Source organism: Carettochelys insculpta, chromosome 15 (assembly GCF_033958435.1).
Source record: "Carettochelys insculpta isolate YL-2023 chromosome 15, ASM3395843v1, whole genome shotgun sequence".
NCBI classification, from domain to species: Eukaryota; Metazoa; Chordata; order Testudines; family Carettochelyidae; genus Carettochelys; species Carettochelys insculpta.
Window position 1 is genome coordinate 6,829,193 of NC_134151.1, and position 16,447 is coordinate 6,845,639.

The 16,447-nt window shown below is 39.8% G+C and overlaps 2 protein-coding genes across 2 annotated transcripts in view; one reads left to right on the forward strand and one right to left on the reverse strand.

Moving 5' to 3' along the window:
* LCP2 (lymphocyte cytosolic protein 2) overlaps window positions 1-8,406 on the forward strand; it is a 57,124-nt gene extending 48,718 nt beyond the window's left edge. Inside the window, exons 17-21 of the mRNA XM_075009729.1 lie at window positions 1,891-1,940; window positions 3,592-3,695; window positions 5,139-5,222; window positions 7,160-7,315; window positions 7,721-8,406. Coding sequence (XP_074865830.1) covers window positions 1,891-1,940; window positions 3,592-3,695; window positions 5,139-5,222; window positions 7,160-7,315; window positions 7,721-7,843 — 517 coding nt within the window. The 3' untranslated portion in view covers window positions 7,844-8,406. The remainder of the gene's footprint in view (window positions 1-1,890; window positions 1,941-3,591; window positions 3,696-5,138; window positions 5,223-7,159; window positions 7,316-7,720) is intronic.
* Window positions 8,407-11,518: 3,112 nt separating this feature from the next.
* Window positions 11,519-15,181, reverse strand: C15H5orf58 (chromosome 15 C5orf58 homolog). Its single transcript, XM_075009325.1, has 3 exons — window positions 15,097-15,181; window positions 12,936-13,029; window positions 11,519-11,679 (listed from the first exon to the last, which is right to left on the reverse strand). Exons 2-3 carry the CDS (start codon window positions 13,027-13,029, stop codon window positions 11,519-11,521), a joined length of 255 nt encoding a protein of 84 aa, XP_074865426.1. The 5' UTR covers window positions 15,097-15,181.
* Between the last annotated feature and the right edge of the window lie 1,266 nt (window positions 15,182-16,447).

A 16,447-nucleotide genomic window follows, 5' to 3' on the forward strand; every position in this document is an offset into this window, starting at 1 on the left:
TATGTAACCCAAAGATAGGGACAATGTGTATCAGATACACTAGAAAACCAAGATAAAGGCTCCTTTCTTAGTTCTATGTTAAGAAAGGGCTATGTTAGGACCTCTTTGGTATGAGCTATAATTACACATTACAGGTTGAATCTCTAGTTTGGCAGTATTGGGACCTGACTGGTGCTGAATGAGAGAATTTGCCAGACCCCAGCAGGTCAATACCGTCTAGCAACATTACCAACACTGCTTACTGGGCCCTTAGAAGACATTGAGGGGTAAATGACAACTAAATAACAGCACAGAACACTGAGAGCCTGGACTAGTGGCTGGAAACAAACTTTATGGGACCATGGGAAACTTGGCCACATCCAAGGTAAATCATTGTCTGGCTAATTAAAATCATGCCAGATTACAGATGTTGCTGGAAAAGAGAGTGCTGGGCTAGAGAGGTTCAACCTGTAATTTGGGGTCCTTCAGTTTGGGTGCCCAGCTAAAGGCATTTATCTGTTTCTCCCATCCTTGTTCTCACTTGTCTATTGAGATTCTAAACTCTGTTGGTGGCAAAAATGGTCTTGTTATACACCTATACAGTGCCTAACTCAGTGGGGTCCTGATCTCAGAACGTGTATTCTAGACACTACTGTTTCATATATTTTTCTCACTAACTTCAACTGGACTTATGGATACGCAGTTCCTGTTTAAAAAAAAGAGTTAGGCTACAGATGTCTAAAATTGGATATTCAAAAGTAAATGTCACTTCTTAAAAGAAGAGCCTTAGAGGATATGATAATACACCCGTTAGTGTTAGAGGCTTTTTTGTGGTATACAGCTAAAGAGAGGATCGTTTGGGCATGGGAGGAAGGAAACTCTTGGTAGTGGATTCTTGGTTAGGTAAAACTTTTCCAGGAAAAGGAGATAAGCTCTGCTAAGCTCATTGTTGTCATTGGTTACTGTCATTTTGCGACTCCAGAGCTGTTGAGAACCTTGGTTTCAATTACACAAATTTCTAACAGAAAGCTGAAAAAGCCTTTGTAGACTTTATAAAAAGAAAGGTTGAATCATTCTGCAAAAGCAGAAAAAACAAAGTAAGGGTATGTCTATATTACACTGCTTTTAGGGCCACAGCTATGTTGACACTACCCTATCACTAAAAGTCAGCGTGCGTGAATGCTGTTTATTGGCGCTTTTGGGGGTTAAGCATCCATGCATGACAAAGTTGTGTTGATTAATTGCATGCAGATATAGTCTAAGCATAGTTACCTGGAAAGCCATTTTGTAAATGGGGTGGGAAGTGTGAACTCAGTCACTGGCACAGCTCTTGTCAAGTTTTTGCACCTCCTGGAACTCAAACGTTCAAGTGAGGGAAGTTCTTCAGCCAAGGACAAAGCTGCAGAAGGAGGGAAGTTAGGGGGGAATTCCAAAAGGAGTAATATATTGGTAGTTTTGCTTCCTATAGCCAACTTATGAGGAAAGGGCTTGGGGAGAGGAGCATAAACTGAAAACCCAAGAGAGAAATAGATTCTAGAGGGAAATAAGGTTCCAACTGTACTGATCCAGAAAGAGTCCCTACAGGAGGAGTAATGCCATAGGCTACCTACCCCTCTGCACTTTATTCCCAGGTGCAGGTTGAGGTAATCCTGGCCTTAATTGCCATGTAAATGTCATAGGGGACAGATCACGATGCCTTTATCAGTCACAGGTGCTAAAAAGAAAGAAGACTGGAGCCTTTTAGGGACAGAGTCTATGTTTGCTTTCATGTTTGCACCACATGTAGCACAAAGGGCCCTAGGTGTGGATCTGTGCCTCTGGGAGCTGTCAGAGTATAAAACATTCAATAATATACTTATTGCTACATATCCTACCTGTGCTAAACTTCAGTTTCATTTATTTCTTTAGCAGTAGTAACAGCATTTCATCCAGTGGATCACTACCTCCACGCCTTCAGCCAGGTTTGTATTTTAGGCTCCTGGATTCTCTCTCCAAATGTAATGAAGTCTTATGGTTGCAGTGCATGATCTCTGTCATGGATGATCAGCTTCTGAATTTAGTAGCAATAAAGAACTGTCTGTCAGATACTGGGTTTAAAGTATGTGTGTGGGTACAGAGGGAGGTGTAGTGCCATCCCACCAAGGCTAAAATGTATTTTATTTTGATATTAGATGCCTTGGTCTTTCCCTTTTTTCCTTCAGTAGCAGCACCATGAGGCTTTCTGAGGTGTACGCTTTAGGCACTGTTTTATCAGAACTGCTGCTTCCAGATTATGACAGATACTTATCTTTATTCAGACCACTTTCAGCTTTAGTTCATTTAGTCTGTATTCAAGGTGGGCATGTTTCCTTGTTAAATTTTGGCAATACTTTCATTTCAGTTAAGGCACTGGCAAAATTTAATATGAACCTTTGCCTCACAAGAGCTGCATTTTATAAGCACGAGTGTTGGAATACTGACAACATTCATTCTGAAGGTCTCGTGATTATATCATTCCAATACTGATTTGTGTGATCGTAAGAAAAAAGGAATGTTCGCTTCATATGTGATGAGAAAGATATTTCCCAGGTGAAAATAAGTTGGTCTCAGCTACATATTTAATTGGTAAAAAAAATACTGTAGTTAAAAATAAGAAATACTGGAAATCAATCTCTTGGCATAAATGTCAACAGTGTTCAATTAGCAGGGAAGCGGCACAAGATTTCCACAAACAGTAAAAAAACCCCAAAACAAACAGCAATTTTCTTTATCTCTCCAGTGTGATTTTATGAACATATAGCAGGGTGACCTCATGGTTTGTAACTGTACAAGTTCAGGTTAGCTGTAGCTGGGATAATTGAAGATACAGTCCTAATTAAATAATTGAGATACAATACATCACCTATAGTTCTTATTTCAAATACATTGTCTTTGAAACATCCATCACTCCTGCATGTCTATGAAAAACCATGGGAATGACCCTCATGTATCCCCTGTGTCCCATTACATAGATATAGGTCAGATTCTCAATTACATTTAGGCTGTGGCCACACGACCCTTCCATTTTGAAAGGAGCAGTTTGGAAGATGCTAATGGGGTGCTGATATGAATATACAGTGCCTCATTAGCATAAAGGCTGCCGTGCGTAATTCAAAAGTGCCACTTTATAAATGCATGCCGCCCATGTGGACGGGAACCTTTTGAAAGGACCCCCTGATTTTGAAAGTCCCTTCTTCCTAAAACCAAATAGGAAGAAGGGGCTTTCAAAGTCAGGAGGTACTTTCAAAAGGCCCCCCTCTACACAGGCAGTGTGTGTTTCTAAAGCTGCTCTTTCGAATTGTGTGTGGCCCTCATTTTGCTAATAAGGTGCTTCATATTCATGTCAGTGCCTGATTAGCATATTCCAAACTGCCTTATTAACATGCTCCCTCCAAAAGGGAGGGGTGGTGTGGCCACAGCCTATGTGTGAGTATAGTTTTCACACACTTTTAGTTCCTTTATGCTGCTCAAGTGGTAAAAATAGGCCTGGGTATAACTGGGAGAATCAAAGACTAAACTACATTCTTGTTTCTGCTCCATAAACTAAGACTTATTGTTCTGTTTTTAATTTAAATTTATTCTGCAACTTTAAAGGTAACATCAATAGAGATCATTCAAGAGGCCCAGCAGATGGCAGACCTCCACTACCAATTCCAAACAGACAGATTGTGCAGCCACCGAGCATGGGGGAAGATGAGGTATAATACAGAGGATGCATGGGGGGTGTATACAGGGTTAAAACCCTCCTCACACCAAATTTCACTTGCCCCCTCCCCATGGCACTTTTCCAGCTCAGTTGGCTCCTGTCCCCCAGTGCTGCGCCTGGGTAGTGGGTGGCCCACCACTGCCTCTACCTGAAGCTAGGAGTGGCCAGCTCCAGCCACATGATATCTTGCTCCTTCCCTGGGCTTGGCTGCCAGGGACAGTGACTGACCACACCAGGGCAAAGGGGCAGTGGGACAAGAATGGTTGCCCCCTGCTTGCCTGTGCAGGTAACTCCCTGTAAGGAGAGCATAGCAGCCCAGGAGATGTGTGGGGCTGTGACATATTCTCCCTTTTAGATTGTGGCACCCACTATTGGGAGATGCCTGTCATCTATGTGATAGATATTCATCCTAATCACTTTGCACAGAAAATCAACTAAATGTGAGACTGATTTTTTCCATAATTGATTTTCAAGTCAGCAGTTATTCTTTGGCATACACCAGTGCTGGGGAACCTACAAACCTCAGGACAGATCCTCCCCTTTACTTAATTCATCTAGCCCCTGGTGAGCTCCACCCCGCATTCCTCTGCTGTAGGGAGAAGCCCTGAGTCTCCGCAAACCATGGGTGGGTGAGTGGCCCACAAATTATTTTTTTTTCTGTGGGTCAATCTCCTATGACAGAAAAAAGATTTCCCACCCCTAGTATACACTGCGGCTTTTGTTGTCAGTTTGACTTGGGATATCCAAACTGTTCCTGACTTGGTTTCCACCAAGCAAAAACGGAGTGAAAATACAGCAAAGCATGCAGTGAAACAATCAGTAACTACAGTAAGTTTAATAGACCATTTCCTGTCTTGCAAAGCCTCCCTGAAGTACTGATGCAGGTGCTTTGGCCTCAATTCTCCTCTCAAATAAATTGACTTAAAATGGGTGAGAGAAGAAAAGTACAGTTCTACTCCATAGTGCTTTGAAGATCACCTCCCCTTAGCAAATGAGTTTTGCTTCTGTATTGAGTGGTCATGTAAGGCAAGTTTGAGTGTGCATATGTTTAGTGCAGGGGAGCAAGCCAGAGCTGTACATGCAGTTGATGATAAAAATAGGAGACCTACCATATCTGCAACTCATATGGACAGACAACAGAAATGTCAAAGGAAGTATAATGTTTACAAAAACCCTCGAGTCCTCATTTTTCTAGTTTCCATGGTAGCCAGGTGGCAGCAAAGGCAAACCCCTTCAGAGAGTGATGGAACTTGACAAGGTCAGGACTAACAATGCTGCCAGCTTTCATCCCTGCCTTTGAAAATGCACCACTTCCCCTCTCCACATTTAAAGTGTTCTCCATTGCTGTGCACATGCATTTATAACGTGACATAAATTAATTCACTGACAGCCAGCTTTCTTCTCTTTTCCTCTCCAAAAATTAAAAAATATATAGTTTCAGGACTCACTGAACACGGAGTGGTATGTTGCAGACATCAGCCGGCAGGAAGCAGAAGCTGCTCTTAGGAAGATCAATCAGGTACAGTGTTCGCAGTTACCCTTTCAGGGATATGGAAACACTTGACACAGTGTTTAAATGGTTTGTGTCCTGGTATGTGCCTTTACAATCTTACTGAAAAAGTGAATGACCACAAATTTTTCATTCCAGCCATTATCAATGTACCTGCAAAATGGGGTGGAATATCCTGTTTCTGTATATCACCACAAGCTCCCTGCCTCAGCACACATGCCCATGCGTTCACACACACACATGTACACAAACATGCATGCTTTTCTACTTACACAACTAAAAAAGGTACATAGCCTGATCAAGCATACAGTATTCAGATTGGCAGTGCCTGATCTACTAAAAACTTGGATCCATGTGGAAAGGAATAAACCTAAATAGGCACCTTTTTCAAACTTCTAACGAAACAGTCCATACATACCATGAAGTCTGAACTCATCCCCTTCCTGGAGAAGGGGTTTATTACACATAAGACAACAAAAAGGATGATCATCTCCTCAGGCCCAGGCTCAGCTGTTCCATAAGGACCATTAAACTCATTCTCTGGGTGAGGGGTGGGCAAAATATGACCCACAGGTCAGATCCAGCCCATCAAGCCACCAGATCTTGCCCGCCAACATCCCCATGGATCAGCGAGTCCCTCAGGCAGGCTCCCTGCCCACCGCCCCCCTGCATGGTATTCAAAGGTTATAGGTGTCTGTGCACTGCATGCTCCTGGACCCTTGAACTCTGCATCTGTGGGCACTCATGCTAGTAATGGGGGAAACAAAACCCAGGAACAGATGTGTAACCCCTCCACCTGGTTTGAGGATACGTTCTTTGACTCATCTCTACCCTGTGCTGGGAACAATGCCATAAGTGCATTTCCCTGTCTTCAACACAGGAACAGTCTGCAAGTTCTCTTTCAATTGAGTCAGGTAACCTAATAGAAACATAACCATAATGAGATACATGGGCTGTCAGCTCTGTAACAACTCTCCACTCCCCATGATTCTTAGGGAGAGAGAGGCAATTACCCACCCCACCAGGACAAAAGATTTCATCCCATCTTAGTAATAGCTGCCCCCATCTTTCTTAATACTCCTGCAGCAGAAGGGGAACTGAAATGTTTGCTGTGCAGTAATGTCTGCAGCCATATCTGCCTAGTGTTGCAAAGGTGATCAAATGATTAGGCCCCAACTGGTTCCAGAGTTATACAAAAAAGAGCAGCCAATCACAGGACTAATCCCCTCTAGTGCATAAAGTTTTAAAGCCAGGAGTTGTGGTAAAACCATTTGTAAATGTAAAATGGAGGAATGAGTGTGGAGAGTTTCATAGGATAGGGAGCTCAGCAGAAACTTGACACTGGAAGGCAAGATCATCTGTGGAAGAAAGAGGCCTCCCAATAGATAATCTGTTTATCCTAATATTACTTAAGACCAGCACTCACTGGAGGGGCCTATTTCATTTCCCTCTCATTCATTCTAATGGAGTAGGCCCCAAGTCAACTTATGCAGCAGTTTAGAATATGCCAAGATTGTCAGTGTAGCAGACATCATCCTGCTTAGCTGTGTACAAAAGTCCCCAAAACACCAAAGAATTTCACTCTTTGTGTCTCTGAAGTCAGTCGAAGTTTCACTGTTGAATTCTCTAAGGCCAGAATTTTATCCACAGGATTTCTCCAAGTATCTCAAAATTAGAGTACTTTTTCTAAAATGAGTATCGCTGCCTCTAAATGAGCCTTTGAAATGAGACATTTTAGATGGCAGAATGCAAAGCTCTGTTTGTGTTTTTCTTCTTCCTCTAAGAAATGGTCTAACAACCATTTCAAAGCTATGGCTGCAATTGTTGTCTTTCTGAACAACTAGAATCCAGACTCAATGTACATAAAAAAAATAAACTCAGCATTGTACTTATGTAATTGCTATGTTGGTCAAAAATACATTTGATTTTCATGTGTGTTCTTGTAGGATGGGACATTCTTGGTGAGAGACAGCTCAAGGAAAACTAATACACATCCATATGTACTGATGGTGTTATACAATGATAAAGTATACAATATTCAGATTCGTTACCAGGAGCAAAACAGAGTTTACTTGTTAGGAACTGGCCTGAAAGGAAAAGAGGTACAGTATGTTTCTTTCTTTGGATCACCCCCTCTCCCTTTATTAGTCTCCAGCAGTTTTACAGGAAGAATGTCACTTCACTGAAGGTATTTCCGATACACACTGGTGTAGCTAAGAGCAGAACCAGGCCCACTGACTCACATTCAAGAAAAAATGGTTGCCTTGTAATACCTCACAACTTCATTGGATGGGTGGGATTTTGGATGAGTGTTCAAATTTCATAGAAACATATAAGATGGGAAGAATGGGACTGGGAGCAAATAGTAGTGCAGGGATAGATAACCTAATGGTACAGAAATTAATTTAAAACTTAGTCCTGGTCTAAATAAATGCTATCACTTTGGTCTGAGAAGTAGTGAGAATTCTGACAACACTCTCCCCACTGCCTTTATTTTTAATTCATAGGATTTTTCTTCAGTGGAAGATATTATTGATTACTTTCAAAGAACACCTCTTCTGTTGATTGATGGAAAAGACCGAGGTTTAAGAAACCAGTGCAAGTTAACCTACTCAGCAGGACATATTTAGAAGAAGGCTTAATTTTTGGAATCAGCAGTTTATCAGATCATGCAAACTGCATAATATTTCCATTTGTGTTCAATGAACTGAAATTATGAATTAAAATTTCTTTTGGATTTAATGAAAAAAAACCTAGAGTTCTCTCCTTTCAAAATGTGTTTAAACACAGATTTGCAAAATACTTCCTACAATGTATTTATTACTCTTCATTGTTTATACACTGCATGAAAACTTTTTGTATGAGTGATACCATTCTCCAACATCCATTTAACAGGTGAAGTGCTCTCCCCACCATAAGTGCAGGATCACATGTGGTTGAAACAGCACACTTTTGCGTTGCTTTCTCACAAAGCAAAATTATGCAAACTACTGTTCATGCTGAGCTGATGGTACTAATTACAGTAAGCAGCAAACTGAAGTCAATTAATGGGCGCATAATGCTTGTACAGTACAGAGTAACTGCTAGTGATTGTTGAAAGATTGTATTGTTTACTTTGACATATTTTCTGTAAGTTGATTTAAAATTAGAAAACTCTTGTGTAAATTGAATCAATAAAAATGCAATATTTCACAGTCCACTTTTCAACTGAGACTTGCACTTCATGGCTACATTTATCATAATGGTAGGAACTATGTGAGTTTTCAGTTTTTAATTTAATAGTCTACATCAGTGCTGGGCAACCTGCAGCCTGGGGGCCACATGGGGCTCACTGGGCTTTCAATGTGTAGCCCATGAAACTTTTTTTGTTACCACTTCTCATACAGCAGAGTTACCAGGTTCTGCTGGTTTCCATTCAGGCATTTTTTTCCTACTGTAACTACTGAAGTGACATACAAGGAAATATGAAGTGAGGTGCGTGCTGATGGTACAAAACACTGTCTGTGAGAGCCAGGCACTCTCTTCAGCCAAAGTGCCACTGCAGTTCAATCTGCACACCTCACACGTTCTGGGTACGCACTCACAATTAACAAAACTACCGTATCCTGGGAGACCATCTTGGTTACGACAATATTTGGGCTCATTGAGATGAAGCAGGGTCAGTCATGTTGTCTACTCCCTAGCCTAAACTGCCCACTGCTGGCCTATATGAGCTATGTTCCCTCTTCTACATGATCTAGACAAAACTTCCATTCCCAAATTGGTCCCTGCAAGTATGCATTTGTCACCCACTGGACCTCTTGACGGATCTCTATTGATGTTACCTTGAAAGTTGCACATTAAATTTAAATTAGAACAATAAGAATCAGTTTCATTAGCGGGTCCTAACCTTGCACCCACTCCTTTCTGCAATGAGCAGACTCTGAGAATGGCAATGCAACTGGGTCTCACATCATCTCATAACAAACTCTTTGTCTATCTCAGTTTCACTACTCTCAGGGTTCTCAAAAACTGTTCCTGACTTTTGTGCAGATCAGATCAAAAACCATCCCACCCAAGATTGCAATGTATTAAAATAGCTCCACAAAGACAGGCAGCCAACAGCTTAGCATCAGGTCTCACCCTGTTTGATTTGGGAATGACATCACATAGCTCAGCCATGAATTGTATTCTCTTGGTATAGGTAAAGAGAAAAGGGATTTTTTCTGTCTCTCAGCAGAAGCCATATGCTGGAGCCCTAAACAAAGCATCTCCCTTCAAATACTTACCCACACTGGCTCTCCATAGTACTTTGTTCCAGAATTACCCTTGCTCACAGCAACTAGAATACTGAAAGCAAGAGCAAGTTTGAAGGGGGATGGATATGATCTGGAAAAGCAAAGCAATTAGCTTACAAAGAAAAATGAGCATCTTGAAAATGTGTTTATTCAGCAGCATGTTGTACAGATGCAAGACGAAAGATTTGAAGAGAAGGATACTGGCATTCAAGAAGAGTTGTTTTAGAAAAATCCTGAGAATAGGATGGATGCAGAAAGTCACCAACAGGGAATTACACAGGAAGATACAGCTGAAAGAGAACCTACTGCAGAGGGTTATACAATGGAAGCTACAGCTATTCAGACATACCTGCAGAATGAACAATGAACAAAAAAATCTAGACCCTGGTATTTGGCATAATGGACAGTTCAAATAGGAGAGGCAGACCCCACGGAGAATGGGTAGATTATCTAGTAGATTGGTATGGCGTTAATCTACAGAAATTAAGCCACTCTGCACTGGACAGGGAGAGACAGAAGGAAATAGTGAGGGAGGCATCGGACACAAAGGCTGTGTCTACACAGGTACAAGTCTTCGAAATAGCCATATTTCAAAGATTGCTAATGAGGCGCTGAATTGAATATTCAGTGCCTCATTAGCATTAGGCCACTTCCGGCCGCGGTGCTTCAAAAGCGCCACTTTCGAAAGAGTGCGGCTCGGTGTGACTACACGGGGTCCCTTTCGAAAGGACCTGCACCTTTGGAAAAATCCCCTTATTCCAATCAGCGAGCCGGATAAGGAGATTTTGAAAGGTGTGGGTCCTTTCGAAAAGGACCCCCCATGAAGCCACGCTGAGCCGCACACTTTTGAAATCAGTGCTTTCGAAGCGCCATGGCCAGAAGCATCCTACTACTAATGAAGCACTGAATATTCAATTCAGTGCCTCATCAGTAATCTTCGACAGGGCCATTAGCATGGCTATTTCGAAGATTTGTGCCCATGTAGACACAGCCCAACAGGCACTGAGCCCATGGTTGTTGATGATGATGGTGATGAAAACCTCCTAATTCCATCTTCAGGAATTTTGCTCCTGTCCTTCAGCACAGGCAACTCCCTCTAGGCCTTTAACTTTAGTGTAGGAATTCCATTCCCAGGTCCACGCACAAACTCATTACCCAGGAAGGGGATAACTAAGCACAGGTGTGGCTGACAAGTAGGCCTGGCATAGGGGCCTATTTCACATTCTTTATGAAATGCTGGCATTGTCTGTTTTATAATATAGACCACAATTGAGAATCAGTTATAAATATGAGGCCCCAGAGTTTTTCCCACTGACTTAATAAATAGTAGGGTTGATCCCATTGTTTGCCTAAGATCTTATATTTACTTCCATTTTCTGATACACTCATAGATTGTGTCTTGCATCTATGTTTATCAGCCTTACCCTTCTCTTAGTATCTTGTAGCTGTCTGCAGTAGGAGGTCACTACAGACAGAAGAGTGGCTTTCAAGAAGTCACCTGCTATTTTACTCATCGCTGTAGATTTTCAGTGAGGGAGACAGTGGTGGAAATGAAGGGTCATGCCATTTCCTCCACTTTCCCAGTGAAGTTTTCTTGACCCTGAGTCCACTGGGGCTTAGTTCTGTATTCCCCCACTCCCTCGTTGCCCCAGCTTTCTGGGATGTGAAACAATGAACTTTCTTGTAGCAATTGCTTCTAACTGTTACCAGTCTGGCCTCAATTCAAATCAGTTAAACCGACAAGAAAGATTTTGTGTCTGATAAACAATGTTCTGACCATCTAGTTTCTCATGCTACTGTTCTCAACAACCCCAGCTATTTAACAAAGAAGCAATTTTGGTAAATATATAGGCTATGGACCAATTGTTTGCCTTTTTATTATTTTAATTCAAGAAAAACACCTACAAAGCAGCAAGATATTTATGAGGTTTTCTCTTTTGCTTGTCTGTTTTAATGTGATGTTTCTCTAAGAACTTTCATCATTCATTACAAACCAAGAACAGAAAACCCTGCTGAAATTTCAATAGCTCAGAGTGAAGCGTTATGAACAGAAGCATCAGCATTGAACTGGATGGAATTATTCAATTCCGCAAAGTCTGCTTTCTGTTCTTCTACCTTCCTTGAAGCAGGAGTCTTCTCAGGATGACTGAAGCTCAAAGTAAGGTCACAGAGCAGCAGTTGGCTTTGTTCTATAAGAAAAAGTACATTCTACCATCATGACATTTATGGTATAATAGATATTATACAGGTGGATTCCAATTTACAGTAGAGCTTTTTTAAAGTATTCATTATTCAACTCTCTGTAAACTAAATGGTGATAATACCATTTCTCTAAGACAGTTAAATACAATTTGCTATTACTGTACTTACAATATATCTTTTATTAGGAAGCTAAGATATGCACTTGGTGAAAAATTAATGTCATCTAGCAGTACCACCAATATGATCCTCTTTTTCTACGGTAAAAGTGATTTATTAATTTTCCACCTCTGGGGACAAATTCTTGTTTTGTTACATAGAAGGAACAACATAGTTACAAAACCGGCATGAATTTATTAACAGGTGGGAAATGTACTCAGAATTAAATACAAGGTAGAACAGATTGCTTAGCATAACTTGTTAAGATATATTTTAAGTTGAAGTAGTCCATTAACAGCTCTCCAGTCATGACGGAAGAAAAGAGGGTGAGGCAGCTGGGGAGGGTTGTTAGTGGGTATGGATAACAGATTGTTAAATAAACCATAACTCCAGCATCTCTATTCAGTTCATGAATTTTAGTTTGTGGCAAAAACAGAAAGACTGAATAGAGACACTGGATATAACCCACCTGCTTCAACTGCCCCACTTCACCCTCAGCCCTTATTCCTTTTCCTCCAGGATAGGAGGGGTTAATGGCCTACTTCTCCTTGAATGGGCACTTGAATTATATGTTCATAAAATCACAGAATATTATGGTCAGAAGAGACCTCAGGAGGTCATGTCTTGCTCCAAGCAGCACCAACCCCAACTAAATCATCCCAGCCAGGGCTTTGTCAAGCTACGCCTTATAAAACATCAAAGGATGGAGAGTCCACTAGCTCCCTAGATAACCCATTCCAGTGATTCACCACCCTCCTAGTGAAATAGTTTTTCCTAATATTCAGCTTACACCTCCCCCATGGCAATTTGAGACCATTGTTCTTTGTTCTGTCAGGAGTCCATGTTAACTACTAGTACTAAACAATTCTATTTAGCGATGACACTCTCAGTACCTTTCCCAGACCTGCAAAGTCTGCATAAACTTGAAGGCTGGTCTGTCTCACCACCAGCGTTTGGTTCCACAAAACATATTACCTCACCCACCTTGTCTCTTTAATATGCTGGGACTGACATGGTTACAATAAAACTGCATTTACCTAATCAGTCATTTCCCTTTTCGTTTAATGACAGATAGGCTTAAAATTACCATGTAACTTCTTCAACTCACTGGACATTTTATCAATGTTTTTAATTGCAGTTTCAAGGCTAAACTGCTGGTCAGCAACATCACTCTTAGACATCTATAGGGAACACAAATAACATCAGAATTGGTATTATATACATGCAATCTTTCATCATTAGTAGTTTTGAATTTTTCACTTAACTATTTTGAAAAAGAGCTTTTTATGAAAAACAAAGACATGCAAAAATCTTTTTAAAATGTTCTAGTTTTTATCAAAAACAAAAATGTACATTTTATTTTTATCTCCACTCAGGGATTACCACTTATTTTTATTTTATTTTTTTCAACTGCATGCAGTAGAATGAAAATAACCCCTGGTTCTATCTCCTTCCTTCCTATTTCTCCACTCTTCAAATTCTTCACATTTCTTTATGCCAATAACTTTTCTTTAACTTTTGAGAAGTTATGGAATGGTGAAGAAAAAGCAAAGTAAAGAAAATTGAAAAAAAGTAGGGGAAAGAATATCCTAGGTGTCATACTAGATTCAGAAAAAAAACAGGAAAGATGGATAGCAAATGTGGGGAAGGAAAAAATAAGTTCTCAAAAAATAAAATGTAAATATTTATTAATTTTTTACAAAATACATTGAAAAATGTTCTTTCAACCCTAAGAAACAACTGGAATTTTTAAAAATATTTTTCCCTTGTTTGACTGTGTCTAATTAGTAACTTTTCTATTTCTAAACTAACTTTCTTCAAAGATACTTAAAATATGCCTACACATTGAGAAGTGAGTCCCTGGCACATTTAAACTTTTTACAATATGACATTTTGCATTATCAGAGTATGCAAAGTAGTATCCAAAGAATGTTTCAATATGTGAAAAACAAATATCTGAATAACTTAGGAACAATTGAATGGCTTTAACTTTTTAGAAAATATACCTCATTGGCTACACTACAATGCTACATCTCCACTAGCATTCCTCTTTCAAAAGAGGAATGCAAATGAAGGAAATTGAAAATGAAAATGAGGCACAGATTTACATCTCTGGTACCTCATTTGCATATTCTTCTTTCGAGAGAAGAAAAGCAGAGTAGACGTAGCTCTTTCTAAAGTAAACCCCCTCTTCAAAAGAAACTTTCTTCTTAAAAAAACACTTCTTCCTAATTTTTTTTTTAAGAAGAAGCGTTCTTTTGAAGATGGGGATTACTTTCAAATGAGCCCCATCTACACTGCTATTCTTCTTCTTTTGAAAGAAGCTCTTTTAAAAGAAGAATATGCAAATGAGGTGCCTGATATGTATATCTGTGCCTTATTTGCATTTTTGATTTCCTTCATTCGCATGCTTCTTTCAAAAGAGGAATGTTAATGTAGAAATAGCCATTTTAAGACGAGGAGAAAAAATGAGAAAATATGGTGCCAAAAGAGCTAGTAATGAAATTGTACCTATTAGCCACAAGATGGAGCCATTACAAAGTTAATATTGGCAAGAGAAATTAAAATATCAATAAAGAGTTGCACCATCTGCACAGATGCTTGTTAGTTACAATTTTTATAGCTTGACGTTTTTTATAGTTAAAATCCAACACTCCGCTTTTATCTCCTGACCAAACTTTTCTTGTTTCTTATTTTAGATTCTATGTGAAAAAAAGCCATTTTCTGAAAACTAAGAACAATAAATCATTAGACAGCAACAAGCAAATTTTAGGAATTTTTAATTTTAACTGCTTTTTAAACTGAGCTACTTCAAGAAAAACAAATGTAAAAAGAAATTTCAGATGCATCTTTTACTTTTTCATTTTTTCATTTTTTTTGTCATTCTAAGAGTATTTATAGCATGTGAGAATCACCTTGGAAGTAACATAGCGACAGAGAGATAGCCATGTTATTCTGTATTCTATCAAAACAAAAAAGCTGTCATGCAGCACTTTAAAGACTAACTAAATAATTTATTAGGTGATGAGCTTTTGTGGGACAGACCCACTTCTTCAGTCTGTCCCACAAAAGCTCATCACCTAATAAATTATTTTGTTAGTCTTTAAAGTGCTACATGACTGTTTTCTTGGAAGTAAAACTTAGTGTAATGATGTTTTGGAAAAATTCTGGGATGTTTCCTAAATGAACAACATATTTATTCCTCTAATCATAACAATAAAACAATAAACAATAAAAACAAACCTAACTTTAATAGAGATGTTTTGTCCAATCTCTTATCCCTGCAGACTGGGTTTTGCTATCATGTAAATGTCATTAACCAGCGACAACAGAGATCCTAAAGAGAGGAAGGGGACAGTATGTCACATACATTCTTCATCACATTGCAGAAACAAATTAAAATGTAGGACAGGGTAACATTGATGGCATTTTTATTTTCATTAGTATAATTTAAAGTAAGTGGATTAGCTTTCTTTAAACTGTTAGCAGTTAAAGACTGAGCCTTAAACTACGGAAAAGGTAAGTTTGCAATAGTCCCAGCCATGATGTCAAGATCAAAATTATGAACATTCTGACACCTTTTATCTAAAAACATTTTACCAAAATGGATAATTATCCTCAGTTTATAGATGGGAAAACTAAGGCACAGAGAAAACAAAACAGCAGAAATGTAGGACTTTAAAGACTAACAAAATGATTTATTTGGTTATGAGCTTTCGCGGGACAGACCCACTTCATCAGATCAATCTCATTTCCAATACAGACTGACATTTATAAGTACGGAGGACCACAAAAAACTGCAATAAAAACGACAAATCAAATACATAGGACTGGAGGATGGGGATATGGGGCTGGGGAATGTTAATTGTCCTCCCTGAGATTAAGTAATTTACCTGTTGTCACAGAGCAAGCCAGTGGAGGAGTTGAGGATAACAACCAGATCTTCTCTACCCTCCTGTTCTAACACCTAAACAACAACTAACTAAACAACAGTCCCTCACTTTATAAGTTTTCAAGTTTTTGTCGCGTATCATCATTGGATAAAGAGAATTCCATGAACTTCTGGAAGCAAAACAGGTCTGTTTTGATGTTCACAAGATGCCTTTATGTTTGACAGAGGCTAAACATCATGAAAAGACCCGGATTTGATCTCCGCAGAATAGCCAAAATGTATATAGCCCTGTTTTGATGGTCACAAGAAACAGGCACTCATGTGATTTAGAGCCCTGTGGGGTTATTTATACAAAGGCTCAATCCCAGCCTGGAAAGACGAATGCCAGTGTTTGCCTGAAGGAAGTCCCTGTGTATGGGTGACAGAGCCCCACTACTTGTGTTTGCAAGAAACACCCTTTATGAGTGTGAGTTTTGAGTGCTCCACACCAGGCACCTGAAGGATGCCTGGGGAGGTTGTCTAGGAGGGTGTCCTATGAAAAGACTCCATGAAATGAAATCAGAGAGGTGCAGATGCAGGGAACTTGAACAAAGCCCCATATCCAAACATACCCAAACTGAGGTGAAGCACAACACTCTGCAGGTCAGCTCCCCAAACCAGGAGCACTCGGGGCTGAATGTCCTGCTCCTGAGGAAAGCTTGGCTTGG

Coding starts and splice junctions, on each gene's coding strand:
- C15H5orf58 (XM_075009325.1), bottom strand. CDS start 13,029: ATGTCTAAGAGTGATGTTGCTGACCAGCAGTTTAGCCTTGAAACTGCA. Junction 11,680..12,935: donor TGAGTTGAAGAAGTTACATG/GTAATTTTAAGC, acceptor TTTTTCTTATAG/AACAAAGCCAACTGCTGCTC.